General features: G+C 41.8%; 2 protein-coding genes and 1 pseudogene across 3 annotated transcripts; 2 read left to right on the top strand and 1 right to left on the bottom strand.

Moving 5' to 3' along the window:
• Positions 1-1,124, top strand: LOC115132215 (troponin C, slow skeletal and cardiac muscles-like; annotated as a pseudogene).
• A 1,443-nt stretch (positions 1,125-2,567) lies between these two features.
• tpk2 (thiamin pyrophosphokinase 2) lies at positions 2,568-7,149 on the top strand. Of its 2 annotated transcripts, none has more exons than XM_029664601.2 (8): positions 2,568-2,794; positions 3,000-3,241; positions 3,336-3,396; positions 3,477-3,607; positions 3,718-3,836; positions 3,969-4,101; positions 4,202-4,298; positions 6,971-7,149. In XM_029664601.2, exons 1-8 carry the CDS (start codon positions 2,731-2,733, stop codon positions 7,015-7,017), a joined length of 894 nt encoding a protein of 297 aa, XP_029520461.1. In that variant the 5' UTR covers positions 2,568-2,730; the 3' UTR covers positions 7,018-7,149. The 2 variants fall into 2 exon arrangements, with proteins under 2 accessions (XP_029520461.1, XP_064876808.1); XM_065020736.1 differs by having other exon boundaries at positions 2,569-2,794; positions 3,333-3,396.
• Positions 7,150-7,194: 45 nt separating this feature from the next.
• Positions 7,195-12,896, bottom strand: LOC115132214 (rho-related GTP-binding protein RhoA-C-like). The gene is made up of 5 exons (XM_029664602.2): positions 12,788-12,896; positions 9,610-9,765; positions 9,278-9,398; positions 9,038-9,168; positions 7,195-8,724 (listed from the first exon to the last, which is right to left on the bottom strand). The coding sequence occupies exons 2-5, from the start codon at positions 9,763-9,765 to the stop codon at positions 8,551-8,553; spliced, it is 582 nt and encodes a 193-aa protein (XP_029520462.1). The 5' UTR covers positions 12,788-12,896; the 3' UTR covers positions 7,195-8,550.
• Positions 12,897-13,168: the final 272 nt, after the last annotated feature.

Below are 13,168 nucleotides of genomic sequence, written 5' to 3'. Positions count from 1 at the left end.
ATGGCTGTGCACGACAGGTTTTGGGCTGAGTTCAAGGAGAGGGAGAAGGTGCTGGGGTACTAATGGAATGCATTACACACTGCGAGGGCTAGGGGCTGACTGCGGATCAAGGTGAAGAGAGACAAGAAAATTAGGAAATTACCACCAATGGCCTCCAGTGTGGTCCAACTATGAGTGGTTTGTCAAATAATAAATGACAAGAGGCCAACCAACCTGCATAATTTAGGCACATAAAGTAGGTTAAAATGAGTTCTAAAGCACTATAACTGCATTTGCTCCACTATTCCCTTCAGGTTGAGAACTTAACAGAAGAGCAGAAAAATGGTGAGCCTTGCTTTTGTACACAATAATCCCATGACATTCTTCTTTACCTTTGCACCATTCATATCTAGGTAGAAACACTAGTAATACCCATAAGCGCCATTAAATCTGCTTCTCACCACTATGTTCCCACAGAGTTCAAGGCAGCCTTTGACATTGCATGTCAGGATGCGGAGGACGGCTGCATCAGCACAAAGGAGTTCGGGAAGGTGATGAGGACGCTGGGGCAGATCAACCCAACCCCTGAGGAGCTGCAGACGAGTTGGATGAGGATGGTGCGTCACCATGGCTGCAAACTTATTAACACTCAATACTACACACACAATATTACTGTACATCCCTTATACTAGCATGCTAACAGATACCCATAAACCTCTGCATTGGCTTGCAAAACTACCTCTAACTTCCTTCATACTGGACACAGAGACATAAAGATGGTATCCACTAGTTCATCTGACTCTGGGGAAGTAGAGAAGAGGCCTCATTGCCAAATTCGTGAAGTATACCTTTAACCTCAGGCAAAATCATTAGGTCATGTAGCCTGAGGGGGTGGTTCATACATAGTTTTCAGACTGGTCTGAAATGTTACTTTGGAACTCACATTACTATGTTTCAACATTAAGACACCATGTTACAGCTGCTGTGTGTGTGTGTGTGTGTGTGTGCGTGCGTGCGTGTTTACAGGGAGCGGGACAGTAGGCTTTGATGAGTTCCTAGTCATGATGGTGCGTTACATGAATGAGGAAAGCAAAGGGAAACCGGAGGAAGAGTTGGCTGAACTTTTCCGCATGTTTGACAAGTAAGGCTAATATCAAGCAAAGTGGTTGCCAAAAAGCATTTGGGTTTACTCTAACAAGAGCCTATAAAGACAAACATATAGACAACTAAAACAGTGTCAATATCTAGGCTATCCTTTCATGCCAAACCTTTCACAGTTCAAATCCAGGCAGTCAGTAAGACATTTTTATTGCTGATCTATCATGTTCTCTGGGTGTCACTCTTCCACAGAGTTCCTGGAATTCATGAACGGGGTTGAGTAAAGGAATCAAAAGACTCATGGACCCTCAGACCGGGAAAATACTCATACCTCTTCTTAGCGCTGACATGCCATCACACCATTGCCTGAACAAGTTGGAAAACATTGAAATAAAAGCCTCATCTGCTCGGCTCCATCTACCACATGCATCCATCCTCAACATGTATTGGTTAACATCTTGTATGTGGTCCAGTTTCTATCCACAACACTATCATCCACAACACGGCCAGATGTGATACAGCCTGGATTCAAACCAGGCACTGCAATGACACCTCTTGCACTGAGATGCAGTGCCTTAGACCACTGAACCAGGGTCTGTAGTGACCCCTCTTGCACTGAGATGCAGTGCCTTAGACTGCTGCATCACTCTGGAGTCCTAGAAGCCCTTAAAGACAAGGGGTCTTGTTATGTCCTTGAAGTGTATTCCTTAAATATAAATGTATTTAATCCCCAATAATCATAGATCATTCAATTCAAAATCTTAACAAAGAGGAGTAAACACTATACTCCACAATACTGTATATTTTCAATAAATAAAGATGTTCAGTAATACAGATGAAAGTGTAGTCAGTTCAATAAAACTGATATCAGTAGGATTGCTTATCAACATTGTATTGTAGCCTATTGTATTATATTGTAGACCGAACGAATAGCTATCAGGCTGTATAAAGGGCACAACATAGGCCTGGTGAGGCTCTTTAGATGAGTGAGAAAGTCCAAGGTGTTGGCAAGGGTTAATACCACGTTCAAACTACCGACTTCAGTGCGTTCAAGACAACTGGGAAATCGTTAAAAAAAAAAAAAAAACGTTATCCGACTGAGAAAACTCGTTTTGACCGGTCATCCGGGACAACTGGGAACTCAGACAGAAACTAGGTCAACTCATGATGTCAGTGATCTTCAGGTCGGCGCTCTAGAAAACTTCTGACATGGAATTCCGAGTTGGAATGCCGTTCAACTTGGAATGCCAAGTCGGAGCTTGTTTTTTCCGAGTTCCAAGTTGTATTAAAGGCATTGAAGTCGGAGATTTCATAGTTCCCAGTTGTTTTGAACATGGCGACACGCACGCGTACACACACATACATAAATGCATACATACACAGCCCTTGTGACTCCAAATATCGGCGTGCGTTAAACCAGCTGCTGCAGCAGACGCGTCTTCAACCAATGGAAATGTTGCGAATCATGTGGGCGTTTTGTGCAGTGGGCGATTGCGCACGCCGAGTACACACCGCTGAGAGGAACATGGCGCTTGCAAAATAATCACAGTGAAAAGATTATGTAGCTACATAAATAAAACATAACATATCGTTGTTTAATTTTTACCCTTCATAAAATCATTGGACTCGCGTCAGAAACCTAGGCTTGAAATCATGACTACCTGGTCGGAAAAAATGCTCCAGGTGCTTCGCCGAATGAATAACTTTTATTCGCCAGGTTAGAGTTAAAACTATTTGTGATAACTGGAAGTGAATTACAAGCTGTGGCTAGCTATGTGTGTTTGATAGCGACAATTGTGTATAACTACAACCAGTTAGAAAATAGGACATTTCCGAGTTCCGACTAGTACGTGAATGCGGCATTATCTAGGCTATACTACAACACCTCTCTCGCATCCAATATGTATGTTTGTGTCACCCAGGCTCCAGTCGCACCACATGCCTTCGGTTTGAGGTGGGAGGAGAGCAAGTTGGGTGGGTGCCTTCCAAAGTGGCGTCCATTTTGAGTACATTTCCAGAGGTCTTCAATCCACCACAAGGTGGCGCTATTACTCTGTGCCAAAATCTTGACTCCTATGGGAGGAGGTCAGATGCTGTAGATTCTGTTCTTCAGTCACTTAGGAGGGAAGGCTTGTTGACTGTCTTGAAAGGATGGAGAAATGAGGTGAGAGTATTACAATATGCTGTAAAACTGAAAACAAACTATACACATTTTTAAAATTCCCTGAAATTATGTATTTGGGCATCTTCTATAGAAGTATGAAGTAATGCCCAGATTCTGCGACACTCCACTAATGTGTATGGAGAGATCTGCCACAAGTAAGTCGTGTCCTAAGCAATAACAGTAGAAAATAATCCCAGTGTTCCCCCTGCATGCCCGATTAACATTGTCTTTGTAGGCCTTTTTGGAGTGAAACGGTATGGAGTCCATATTAATGGGTACTGCCAGGGTGAAAATGGGGAACTCAGGATGTGGGTGGGACGACGATCCATGACCAAGCAGACCTACCCTGGAAAACTGGACAACCTGGTCAGCACCTATTGATTTAAAATGAGAATACAACCGTTTACATTTTACCGGTACATATTTTTTTGTGAATGGCAAACTGGTTTGACCATGTTCTTCCACCATGTTTTCAGGCAGCTGGGGGACTAGCAGCAGGTATCGGTGTGAAAAACACCCTGATCAAGGAATGTGAGGAGGAGGCCTGCATCCCAGAAGACATAGCAGAGACTGCCCGCCCCGTGAGCACAGTGAGGTGATTGACATCTCAACAGGAGTAGCCAGCTCTGTCTGCAGTGTCTCATTGAGAATATCTCTTTGCATGCTTTTACATAGGCCTACAATCGTATCCACATTATTTCAATCACCCCTGTGTCTTCTCTCATAGCTATACTTATGAGGATGAGGAAGGGGTGTTTCCTGAAAGCCAGTTTGTGTTCGACTTGGAGCTACCTCCTGAGTTCAAGCCTAAGATAGGGGATGGCGAGGTGCAAGAGTTCTACCTCTACTCCATGGACAAGGTCAGCCACTCTACTTTTGAGCACCTCTAGTACTGCATGTTAGTTTTTACGTCTGGCCCGCAAAGAATGTCTTCAAGTAGGCCTACAATGTTGTTTTCAGGTGAAAGAACTGCTGATCAGTGACGACTTCAAGCCCAACTGTGCCATGGTGGTCCTAGACTTCCTCATCAGACATTCCTACATACAGCCTGATACAGGTTTGCATCAGTACATCAATCAATGACATGGGATAACAGTTATAAAAACTAGGCAGAGGCTGCAGATCTGTCGTTAACACCCCCCGCAGGTTATTTCCCCCCCAGAACTGAAGATCCGATTCATGTTCCGTGCATGTGTTATTTTACGGACACATTGTTTACGTAGCTGCTGCTCACACTCCCTTTTGTTTCTTTCTTTCCACACCCTCTTCTACCAATATGATCAACAAGATGTAGCTACGTTTATGCCTCATATCTGAAAAGCAGAAATAAAAACCCCACTGCTATTTGAACGAACATTACAAAGTAAATATTTTGTAGGCTACAACCTATCTGTTGTAAATAAGAATATTGCAAAAGCACAAGCAGGGCGCAGTCTACATATTGAGGGAAAAACAGTCTGGTTTAACCACACTGTACATCTGTGATGTAGCCTCATTTTTACAGTTATGCTGCCATATCGTAGCCTGAGTTGCTGAAAAATAACATGACTGCCACCTGTTTTGTCGATGCTTGCAATGATGGTGAACTCCCCACCTGAGTTTTGCATTGGGGCAAAACAATCTGCGTAACAGGTTAAAACTGTTATTTCGCAAGTACCACAGGATATGATTGAAATTTGCCAGAGTAGCTGTTCCACCTATGGGCAACCGAACGTTATAGGCAGCCGAAGTGTGTACAGTTGGGGCCAAAAGTTTTGAGAATGACACAAATATTAATTTCCACAAAGTTTGCTACTTCAGTGTCTAGATATTTTTGTCAGATGTTACTATGGAATACTGAAGTATAGTTACAAGCATTTCATAAGTGTCAAAGGCTTTTATTGACAATACATGAAGTTGATGCAAAGAGTCAATATTTGCAGTGTTGACCCTTCTTTTTCAAGACCTCTGCAATCCGCCCTGGCATGCTGTCAATTAACTTCTGGGCCACATCCTGACTGATGGAAGCCCATTCTTGCATAATCAATGCTTGCAGTTTGTGGGTTTTTGTTTATCCACCCACCTCTCAAGGCTTGACCACAAATTCTCATTGGGATTAAGCTCTGGGGAGTTTCCTGGCCATGGACCCAAAATATCGATGTTTTGTTCCCCGAGCCACTTAGTTATCACTTTTGCCTTATGGCAAGGTGCTCCATCTTGCTGGAAAAGGCATTGTTCGTCACCAAACTGTTCTTGGATGGTTGGGAGAAGTTGCTCTCGGAGGATGTGTTGGTACCATTCTTTATTCATGACTGTGTTCTTAGGCAAAATTGTGAGTGAGCCCACTCCCTTGGCTGAGAAGCAACCCCACACATGAATGGTCTCAGGATGATTTACTGTTGGCATGACACAGGACTGATGGTAGAGCTCACCTCGTCTTCTCCAGACAAGCTGTTTCCCGGATGCCTCAAATAATCTGAAAGGGGATTCATCAGAGAAAATTACTTTACCCCAGTTCTCATCAGTTCAATCCCTGTACCTTTTGCAGAATATCAGTCTGTCCCTGATGTTTTTCCTGGAGAGAAGTGGCTTCTTTGCTGCACTTCTTGACACCAGGCCATCCTCCAAAAGTCTTTGCCTCACTGTGCGTGCAGATGCACTCACACCTGCCTGCTGCCATTCCTGAGCAAGCTCTGTACTGGTGGTGCCCTGATCCCGCAGCTGAATCAACTTTAGGAGACGGTCCTGGCGCTTGCTGGACTTTCTTGGGCGCCCTGAAGCCTTCTTCACAACAATTGAACTGCTCTCCTTGAATTTCTTTATGATCTGATAAATGGTTGATTTAGGTGCAATCTTACTGGCAGCAATATCCTTGCATGTGAAGCCCTTTTTGTGCAAAGCAATGATGACGGCATATATTTCCTTGCCGGTTAACCATGGTTGACTAAGGAAGAACAATGATTCCAAGCACCACCCTCCTTTTGAAGCTTTCAGTCTGTTATTCTAACTCAATCAGCATGACAGTGATCTCCAGCATCATCTTCGTCAACACTCACACCTGTGTTAACGAGAGAATCTCTGGTCCTTTTGTGGCAGGGCTGAAATGCAGTGGAAATGTTTTTTGGGGATTCAGTTCATTTGCATGGCAGAGGGACTTTGCAATTCATCTGATCACTCTTCATAACATTCTGGAGTATATGCAAATTGCCATCATACAAATTGAGGCAGCAGACTTTGTGAAAATGAATGTGTCATTCTCAACTTTTGGCAATGACTGTAGCTGGTAACCAGTTTGACAGTGGCAAAATCTTAATGAATTCCAGTGATCAGTCTGCCGCAAGGACAATGGGAGAAAAAATAATAATAATCGCTATTTAGACAGTGTCTTGCTTGTTTGATATGTCTAAATAGCTGCAGGTACTCCCTCCTGAAAAAATAACATGGAATCTCTACTGCCTGTGTGTCATGCTTATGTTTGTAATAGCCTACTGTTACAAAAAGTGTGTTGTACAACATGTCAACGTTTGTAGACTACACCCCACAGACGTCCAATCCGGAGCAGCTATGTATAAACAAAAATATGTAGAGCACATTGGGCCTCTCATACCTTTAACTGTCGGGAAGAGGTCAAGTGAAAGTCGGAACTGCAGCCACCATAAAAACTATTTACAGTAGTGCAATTGTCAATCATTTAAACACCAACAATAGCAGAAGATTCGAGACAAATCTGACTGCTCTCTTTTTTTCCAGAGCCCTATTACCAGGAGTTTGTTGCTGGACTCCACCACACTTTGTAAATACTGAAGTGAAAAATGTTACATGAGGGATGGCCAGGAGATGCACTCCTTTCTAGATGCCTTGATCTATTCTGTCAAATGTTGTACTGTTTTGTAACAGAATCGTGAATAAATTCCATTCATATCTTGGGATTTTGTGTTGTGAGGCATGAAGCATGAAAGAACGACAACCAACCATTCCCTATAACAATTTATTTTCTTAAGAGTACTTTTAAAAAGAGGACTGCGGAAATGTGAGGATGCATTTGTATACAAAAGACCTCCCACACAAATGACTAAGATATTTTTTAAAGAAATTACTTGCGTTTAATAGTATGACATATTGTCAATCTTTTTCATGGATTACTAAGCATTTTACATGTTATTTTTTAAACTCATCCTAAAGTTACTAATTTTTGCAAAATATGCACAACTGATACAGGATAAGCCAGTAGACTCTCACAAGGTTAAACATACAGTACAAGAGGGGAAAAACAGGAAGACATACAGTTTTAGAAAGACGGACTGGAGGGAGTGAGCAATAGGTCACATTAAAAACCCACTCCCAATAATAGCCTGGCATGCAGGCAAAAACAATCTGCAAGAGGAAAATACCAAATTTGCAAAACCTTTATCACTTAATAAAAAGTCACCCCCCCCCCTTTCAAACCAAACAGTGTTTGACAGTCCGCATCAAATGTAGATTCTTTATATGACTTGAGGCCAACTAATGATAAAACCAAATTCTAAAATTATTTTTCATTATAATACATGAACAGGCGTACAAAAATCAGTTAGTATCAATATTATTGTATGCATTTTAATATAAATTTTATAGTCAAAGGCAAATAAAAATATGTAGCCATTTAAAATCAAAATTGCTTGTATCAAATGAACTATACTACTGGACCAATTATATCATAAGAGGTGCTGGTCCATGCAAGATTATGATACCATAGAAGGAGATGCTGGTCCGTGCAAATATAGGGTTAGTCTATCCATTGGGAGAACAAAGAAAATAAACACCTATGGTATGGCTGGACAGAAATGAAAGACAAGCGCAGACAGACACTGCAAGCCAGGGAGGTTAGTTGGGAGAACATGCACCATGATGCAACGAAACCCCCTTTTTCTCTGACGATGCTCAGCTCTATGAACCAGGGCATTAGCGCTGTGGTGAACAACCTATCACGAACACCAATTTTATCCCGTCCCTCAGAGTACACCACCCTGACAAGTTTACCAGAGAGATGTTTTTTCTTTACCCTTCTACTTGTCCAAGACCCAATTAAAAAAATCTTAACCTTACGATTATCTTATTTTAAAAAACAATTGGCAATCAACTTGGCCTTCAATGTAAACTCCCTTTTTCGTTACATTTGACCTTCACCGTCTCCATTTCCTTTGGCCTAGTTTAATTGTGTTTTTCTCCCTCACACCCCCCTTGAAACTCACCCACCCTTCCACAGAGGCAGACTTAGAAGAGGGGTGCAGCGTTTTCCTCTGCCCAATTTGTTTCCCCCTTCCTACCCGCTCCCGTCTTTCTCCAGCTCTCTATAGCAGGAGGCAGGCATTCTTCTTTCCACGTTTCTTGGCCTGCAGCGCGGCCCTGGTGGCCATCTCAAACACCTCCCTCACGCCGTCTTTCGTCTTGGCTGAGCACTCCAAGTAGCCAAACGCGTTGATGCGGTTAGCCATGTCCCGGGCCTCTTCTGGCTTCACTGGTTCCTGTTCACGTGTCAGAGGTGTAAAAGTATTCAGAGGTATTCTATGGTTGGCATCCATTGTGACATACTAAACCACCAATCATAACAAGCCAAACAAAAACATAACTAACTAAACAAAAACCTCAACCTGTGTATATTTAGACAATAGCAGACAATACATGAAGTGTCAGTAGCTATGAGGCAACACAACCACATTAAAATAAATGTAATGGATTGTTTGGTTTCAATGCTACATTTAAGAAATATCCTGAATGGATCAGGACAATGAGTGTTTGCTGAAATTATAATATACATTTTTACAATGAATACTTTACCTGCTTCATTTTTGCTAGCTCCCGACGCGTGTGCTCGTCATTCCGCAGGTCCTTCTTATTACCCACAAGAATAATGGGTACATTTGGACAGAAGTGTTTTACTTCAGGGGTCCACTTCTCTGGGATATTCTCTGTTTCAGACACAGGGGATAATTTTAGGAAAATGCTGCTGGTGAAATGGGATAATTTGTTGCATTTACCACACATGATAGATTAACTTTACAGTCACCAATGCATTACCCAAGCTGTCGGGGCTATCTATGGAAAAGCACATGAGGATGACGTCAGTGTCAGGGTAAGAGAGAGGCCGTAGTCTGTCGTAGTCCTCCTGTCCAGCTGTGTCCCAGAGGGCCAGTTCCACCTAGAACCCACATGGAGAGCAGAAATTCACATTTTAATCATTTAGCAGATGCTCTTATTCAGAGTGAATTACAGTAGAGAATGTATACACTGCTGTTTAGCCAAAAACTGTAACTTGCTCTGGAGAAAAGGTGAAAACTAAGACTTAAACATAAAAATCGTTTTCAATTGTGTCTTGATAGCATACTGTGTGACTAACAGTATAATCTCACCTGCTTACTGTCCACCTCAATATCTGCAACATAGTTCTCAAACACTGTAGGTACGTAGACCTCAGGGAACTGGTCTTTACTGAAGACTATGAGCAGACAGGTCTTTCCACAAGCACCATCACCAACAATCACCAGTTTCTTACGGATCGCAGCCATCTGCAAGAGAATTTCTCAGTTAAAGTGCAACATTGAGTTTGTGATAATATAGCACAACCAAGAAAATTAAGATTTGTAAGCAAATGTGTTCATACAGTGTTAACCTGTTACTCAGACCCCCTCTGGTGGCATTTTCTAAACAATGCATAATATTGTATATTACCCTCAAAGTAAATTTTGTTTTCAAAATGATAAGTTCTACAAACACAGTACTGTTAGAAAGGTATGAACTGTGGGACTCAGATACATTGTTTCTGACACCTTTAACTACTACAGGGCCCAAGATACAGCAGACCATAAGAGATTTAGTCTAGATTTGAGAAAATATGTCACCAATTACTGTTTTCAAAAATAAAATATTTTACCTAATGATGGCCTAAACATACACAAATTCCCATTGGATCACAGACAATAGGCCTACTGTTTGCTCAATTAAGTTGAGCATTTTGATAACTAATAGACCGTTTGGAGTCATTTCATTGTCTTTTCTTTACAGCAATAGCCATTTGCTTTCCCGTGATTTTATCTTTAAATATTGCGATGACTGGTTGGGCCTCTACTTTTCACTGACAATCACAACTCAGCTATCTGATACTTGCTGCCTTTCCTTCCCACTGTAGGCAAAGCAATACAACAAAAAAACGTGTTTTATGGCTAGGGATAGCTAATGATCTACTGTGGCCAAATCATGCTTTAGTAGGCTATTTTGAATGGTTTTATTTATTTCTGTGTAGTAGAAAATGTACCTAATATATTGGTCAGCTTGAGAAAGAAATAGCCCAAACAGACTCTGGGAGTTGTGGGACGGTAGATCCCAAATTCATACAAATCAGTAGGCCTAGGCAACGAACGTTAAAAAGCAATGAATCTGATGCAACAGATCAGAAAGTTTAGCTTAAAGTGTTGATAAACTATTTCTTAACATTATTAGCACAGGAATGCGCACAAGGCAATAGGCTACATGCAAATGTTCATTTGGTTACCGGGAAAAAAAGATATATATAGAACATGAGCGAAAATAGGCTTTGTTTCAATGGCTTATGGAAGTCTATAAAATAATATCTTCAACTGATATGGTCGGATTTTGCCTAGGCTACTTTGAAGGAAGGTATTGAATTATGCCTCATATGAAATAAAACGTTCAGGGTTCAAACAATTAAGTAGCTATGTTTTGAAAATGCATACTGCCTCATACTCATGGCAAAGTGTTGTGATGCGATGAAGCCTGGCATGTTGCCTAGCATTTGAATGGCGAATGGGTAACGCGCTTCAATTACCAGTTGAGAAATATAACATTAAGTTTAGAATTGTTGCGCAATATTGGGTTTATAAAAGCGCTGTCCGACAGATGTTCCATTCACAGGCTCTGTATCTATGTTGTGCACGTGTGATAAATAAGATAAACGAATAAACACGCGCCAATTTAGTACCACTAAATTATGCAAATTACCCATAGAAGATAAGTATGACCAGTCAAATGTATTTACATCAACGAATAGGCTAAAAGTCTATTTCGCAATGGGATTTTTTTCCCGGGCAATTTGCCGGTGCCAATTTTATTTATCGGCTTGATATTACCGTCTAATTGAAACCCTGGTTCCCACCAACAACTGAATTTGGGGCTAAGCCTCCTAAATGCGTCAAAGGACCTATGAAAGCCAGCCACCAACTTCAGTTCCAGTAACAACAGAATCTGAACATCTGGAACATTACCATAGAGCCAGTTTCCCACACACAAAGTTCGCCATTGCAGTGCTTTTCAGTCCAGGACTAGGGTTAATCTGAGTCCAGGAAAACAGTCCGTAGTGCTCAAGGCCTGTAACCCCATAGATTTATAGTAACCTAACTTTAATTATTGATCTAAGCCTACTGAATTTCAGGAACATGCATCAATGGAAATGTTTAATACATTAACATGGAATGACCCATCATACCAAAAAAGTCACTATCATCACTAAAGACCTGCTGAAGACCCTTTGATTGAGATCAAGCTAGCCACCCCATGGACGCATGTCCTCAACACCTGCACCCCAGCTCTCACAAAAACCCTCAGGGTTTCAGGGGTTAGCTTCGCCCACGCTGTGTATTAGCGTTATGAAACGTCAATCATCTCTTGCTAAACGGTTTTTGAAACATGCTGATATGCCCCTCTTTCAAATAAAAAATACAGTAAGTAAAGCAGTTTTGCACAGACTTATATGCTATGTGTGCCTCCAGTTGACGAACTACACTTCCTATCCAGTTACACTTAAAGGGTGTTCAGAGTAAACTAGATAGCACAGGTACAGCTTCCAAAACATGTACCGCAAGCGATGCGTTAACGATGAGCGTTGGGGATCTTAAAATTCCCCACAGGCTTGGCAGAAGATACTATCGTCAATAGGCGCTAAAGGTAGTTCGTCTATGAATGGATTAGCCGCACCCAAGTTCTATTAGCTAGCTACTTATTTCCCCCTCTTCACGTAAACTCAGTGCTAGATAACTACTGTAGCTAGTTGGACAAACAAATAGTTAGCTACAATGATTGTCTCATTTAAAAACGCCCAGTATTGCAAGTGTGGTTCGGTGGACGGCAGTTATTTACATTGTCACTTGTCATGTCAGTGGTATCTAGCGAGTTAGCTAGGATGGCTTGTTAACCAAGTTAGTTAGCTAGAGATCTTGTCGACTATACAGGGTGAAGTTAGCTAGCTTAGCTAGCTCTCAGACCAGGGATGTGTTACGAACTTCCTAATGGTGATGATGGCACTGTATACCGGACTCTGGTGACCTGCTATCTAGCATTGGCCTGTCTAGCTCTGACTGGTGGAGCTGAAACGATGAGTCTTTTCACTTCAATTGTTCGTTCGTTTCCGGCATCAACGCCGCTAGCTAATTTGTCACTCTGGCCTAATGTCATCTTGGCTACAGAAAACACGTTTTAAAGCCTCATCCAAACATTTAGTTTATAAATGGTCCCTTTTCATGGTGATCAATAACAACGATGTTCAAATAGGTTACGTTTAGCTACTAGTTTTATTACCGTTTTCGTTGCAGATGTCCTCGCCTTTTTCTTTTCCTGTCCGACCCTTCAACCCCGCCCCCGACAGTGTGCCACGCCGATAACATCCGCCTATGCCCATGATCTCGCGCCAATAGGACGCCTCAAATTAATGAGTGACAGATATTTAAGTCAACAATATATACATGTTTACCGGTTCAGGGAAAAACGGAAGTCACGAGTGGATCTTGTTCGGTCCATGCTAATCGAGATCCTTGGGACGTCCCTAACCCAATATCGACCAGAACCTGTCATTCCAATGGGAGAAAATTAATCATAGTGAAAAGAACAAGCAAGGTGGGCAGAGCCAAGCACAAGCTAGTGAGATCCTATTGGGGCATTCTACCATTTATTTGCATTTTG

Source organism: Oncorhynchus nerka, linkage group LG7 (genome assembly GCF_034236695.1).
Source record: "Oncorhynchus nerka isolate Pitt River linkage group LG7, Oner_Uvic_2.0, whole genome shotgun sequence".
Lineage (NCBI taxonomy): Eukaryota > Metazoa > Chordata > Actinopteri > Salmoniformes > Salmonidae > Oncorhynchus > Oncorhynchus nerka.
This window is presented reverse-complemented; position numbering and strand designations above follow the sequence as displayed.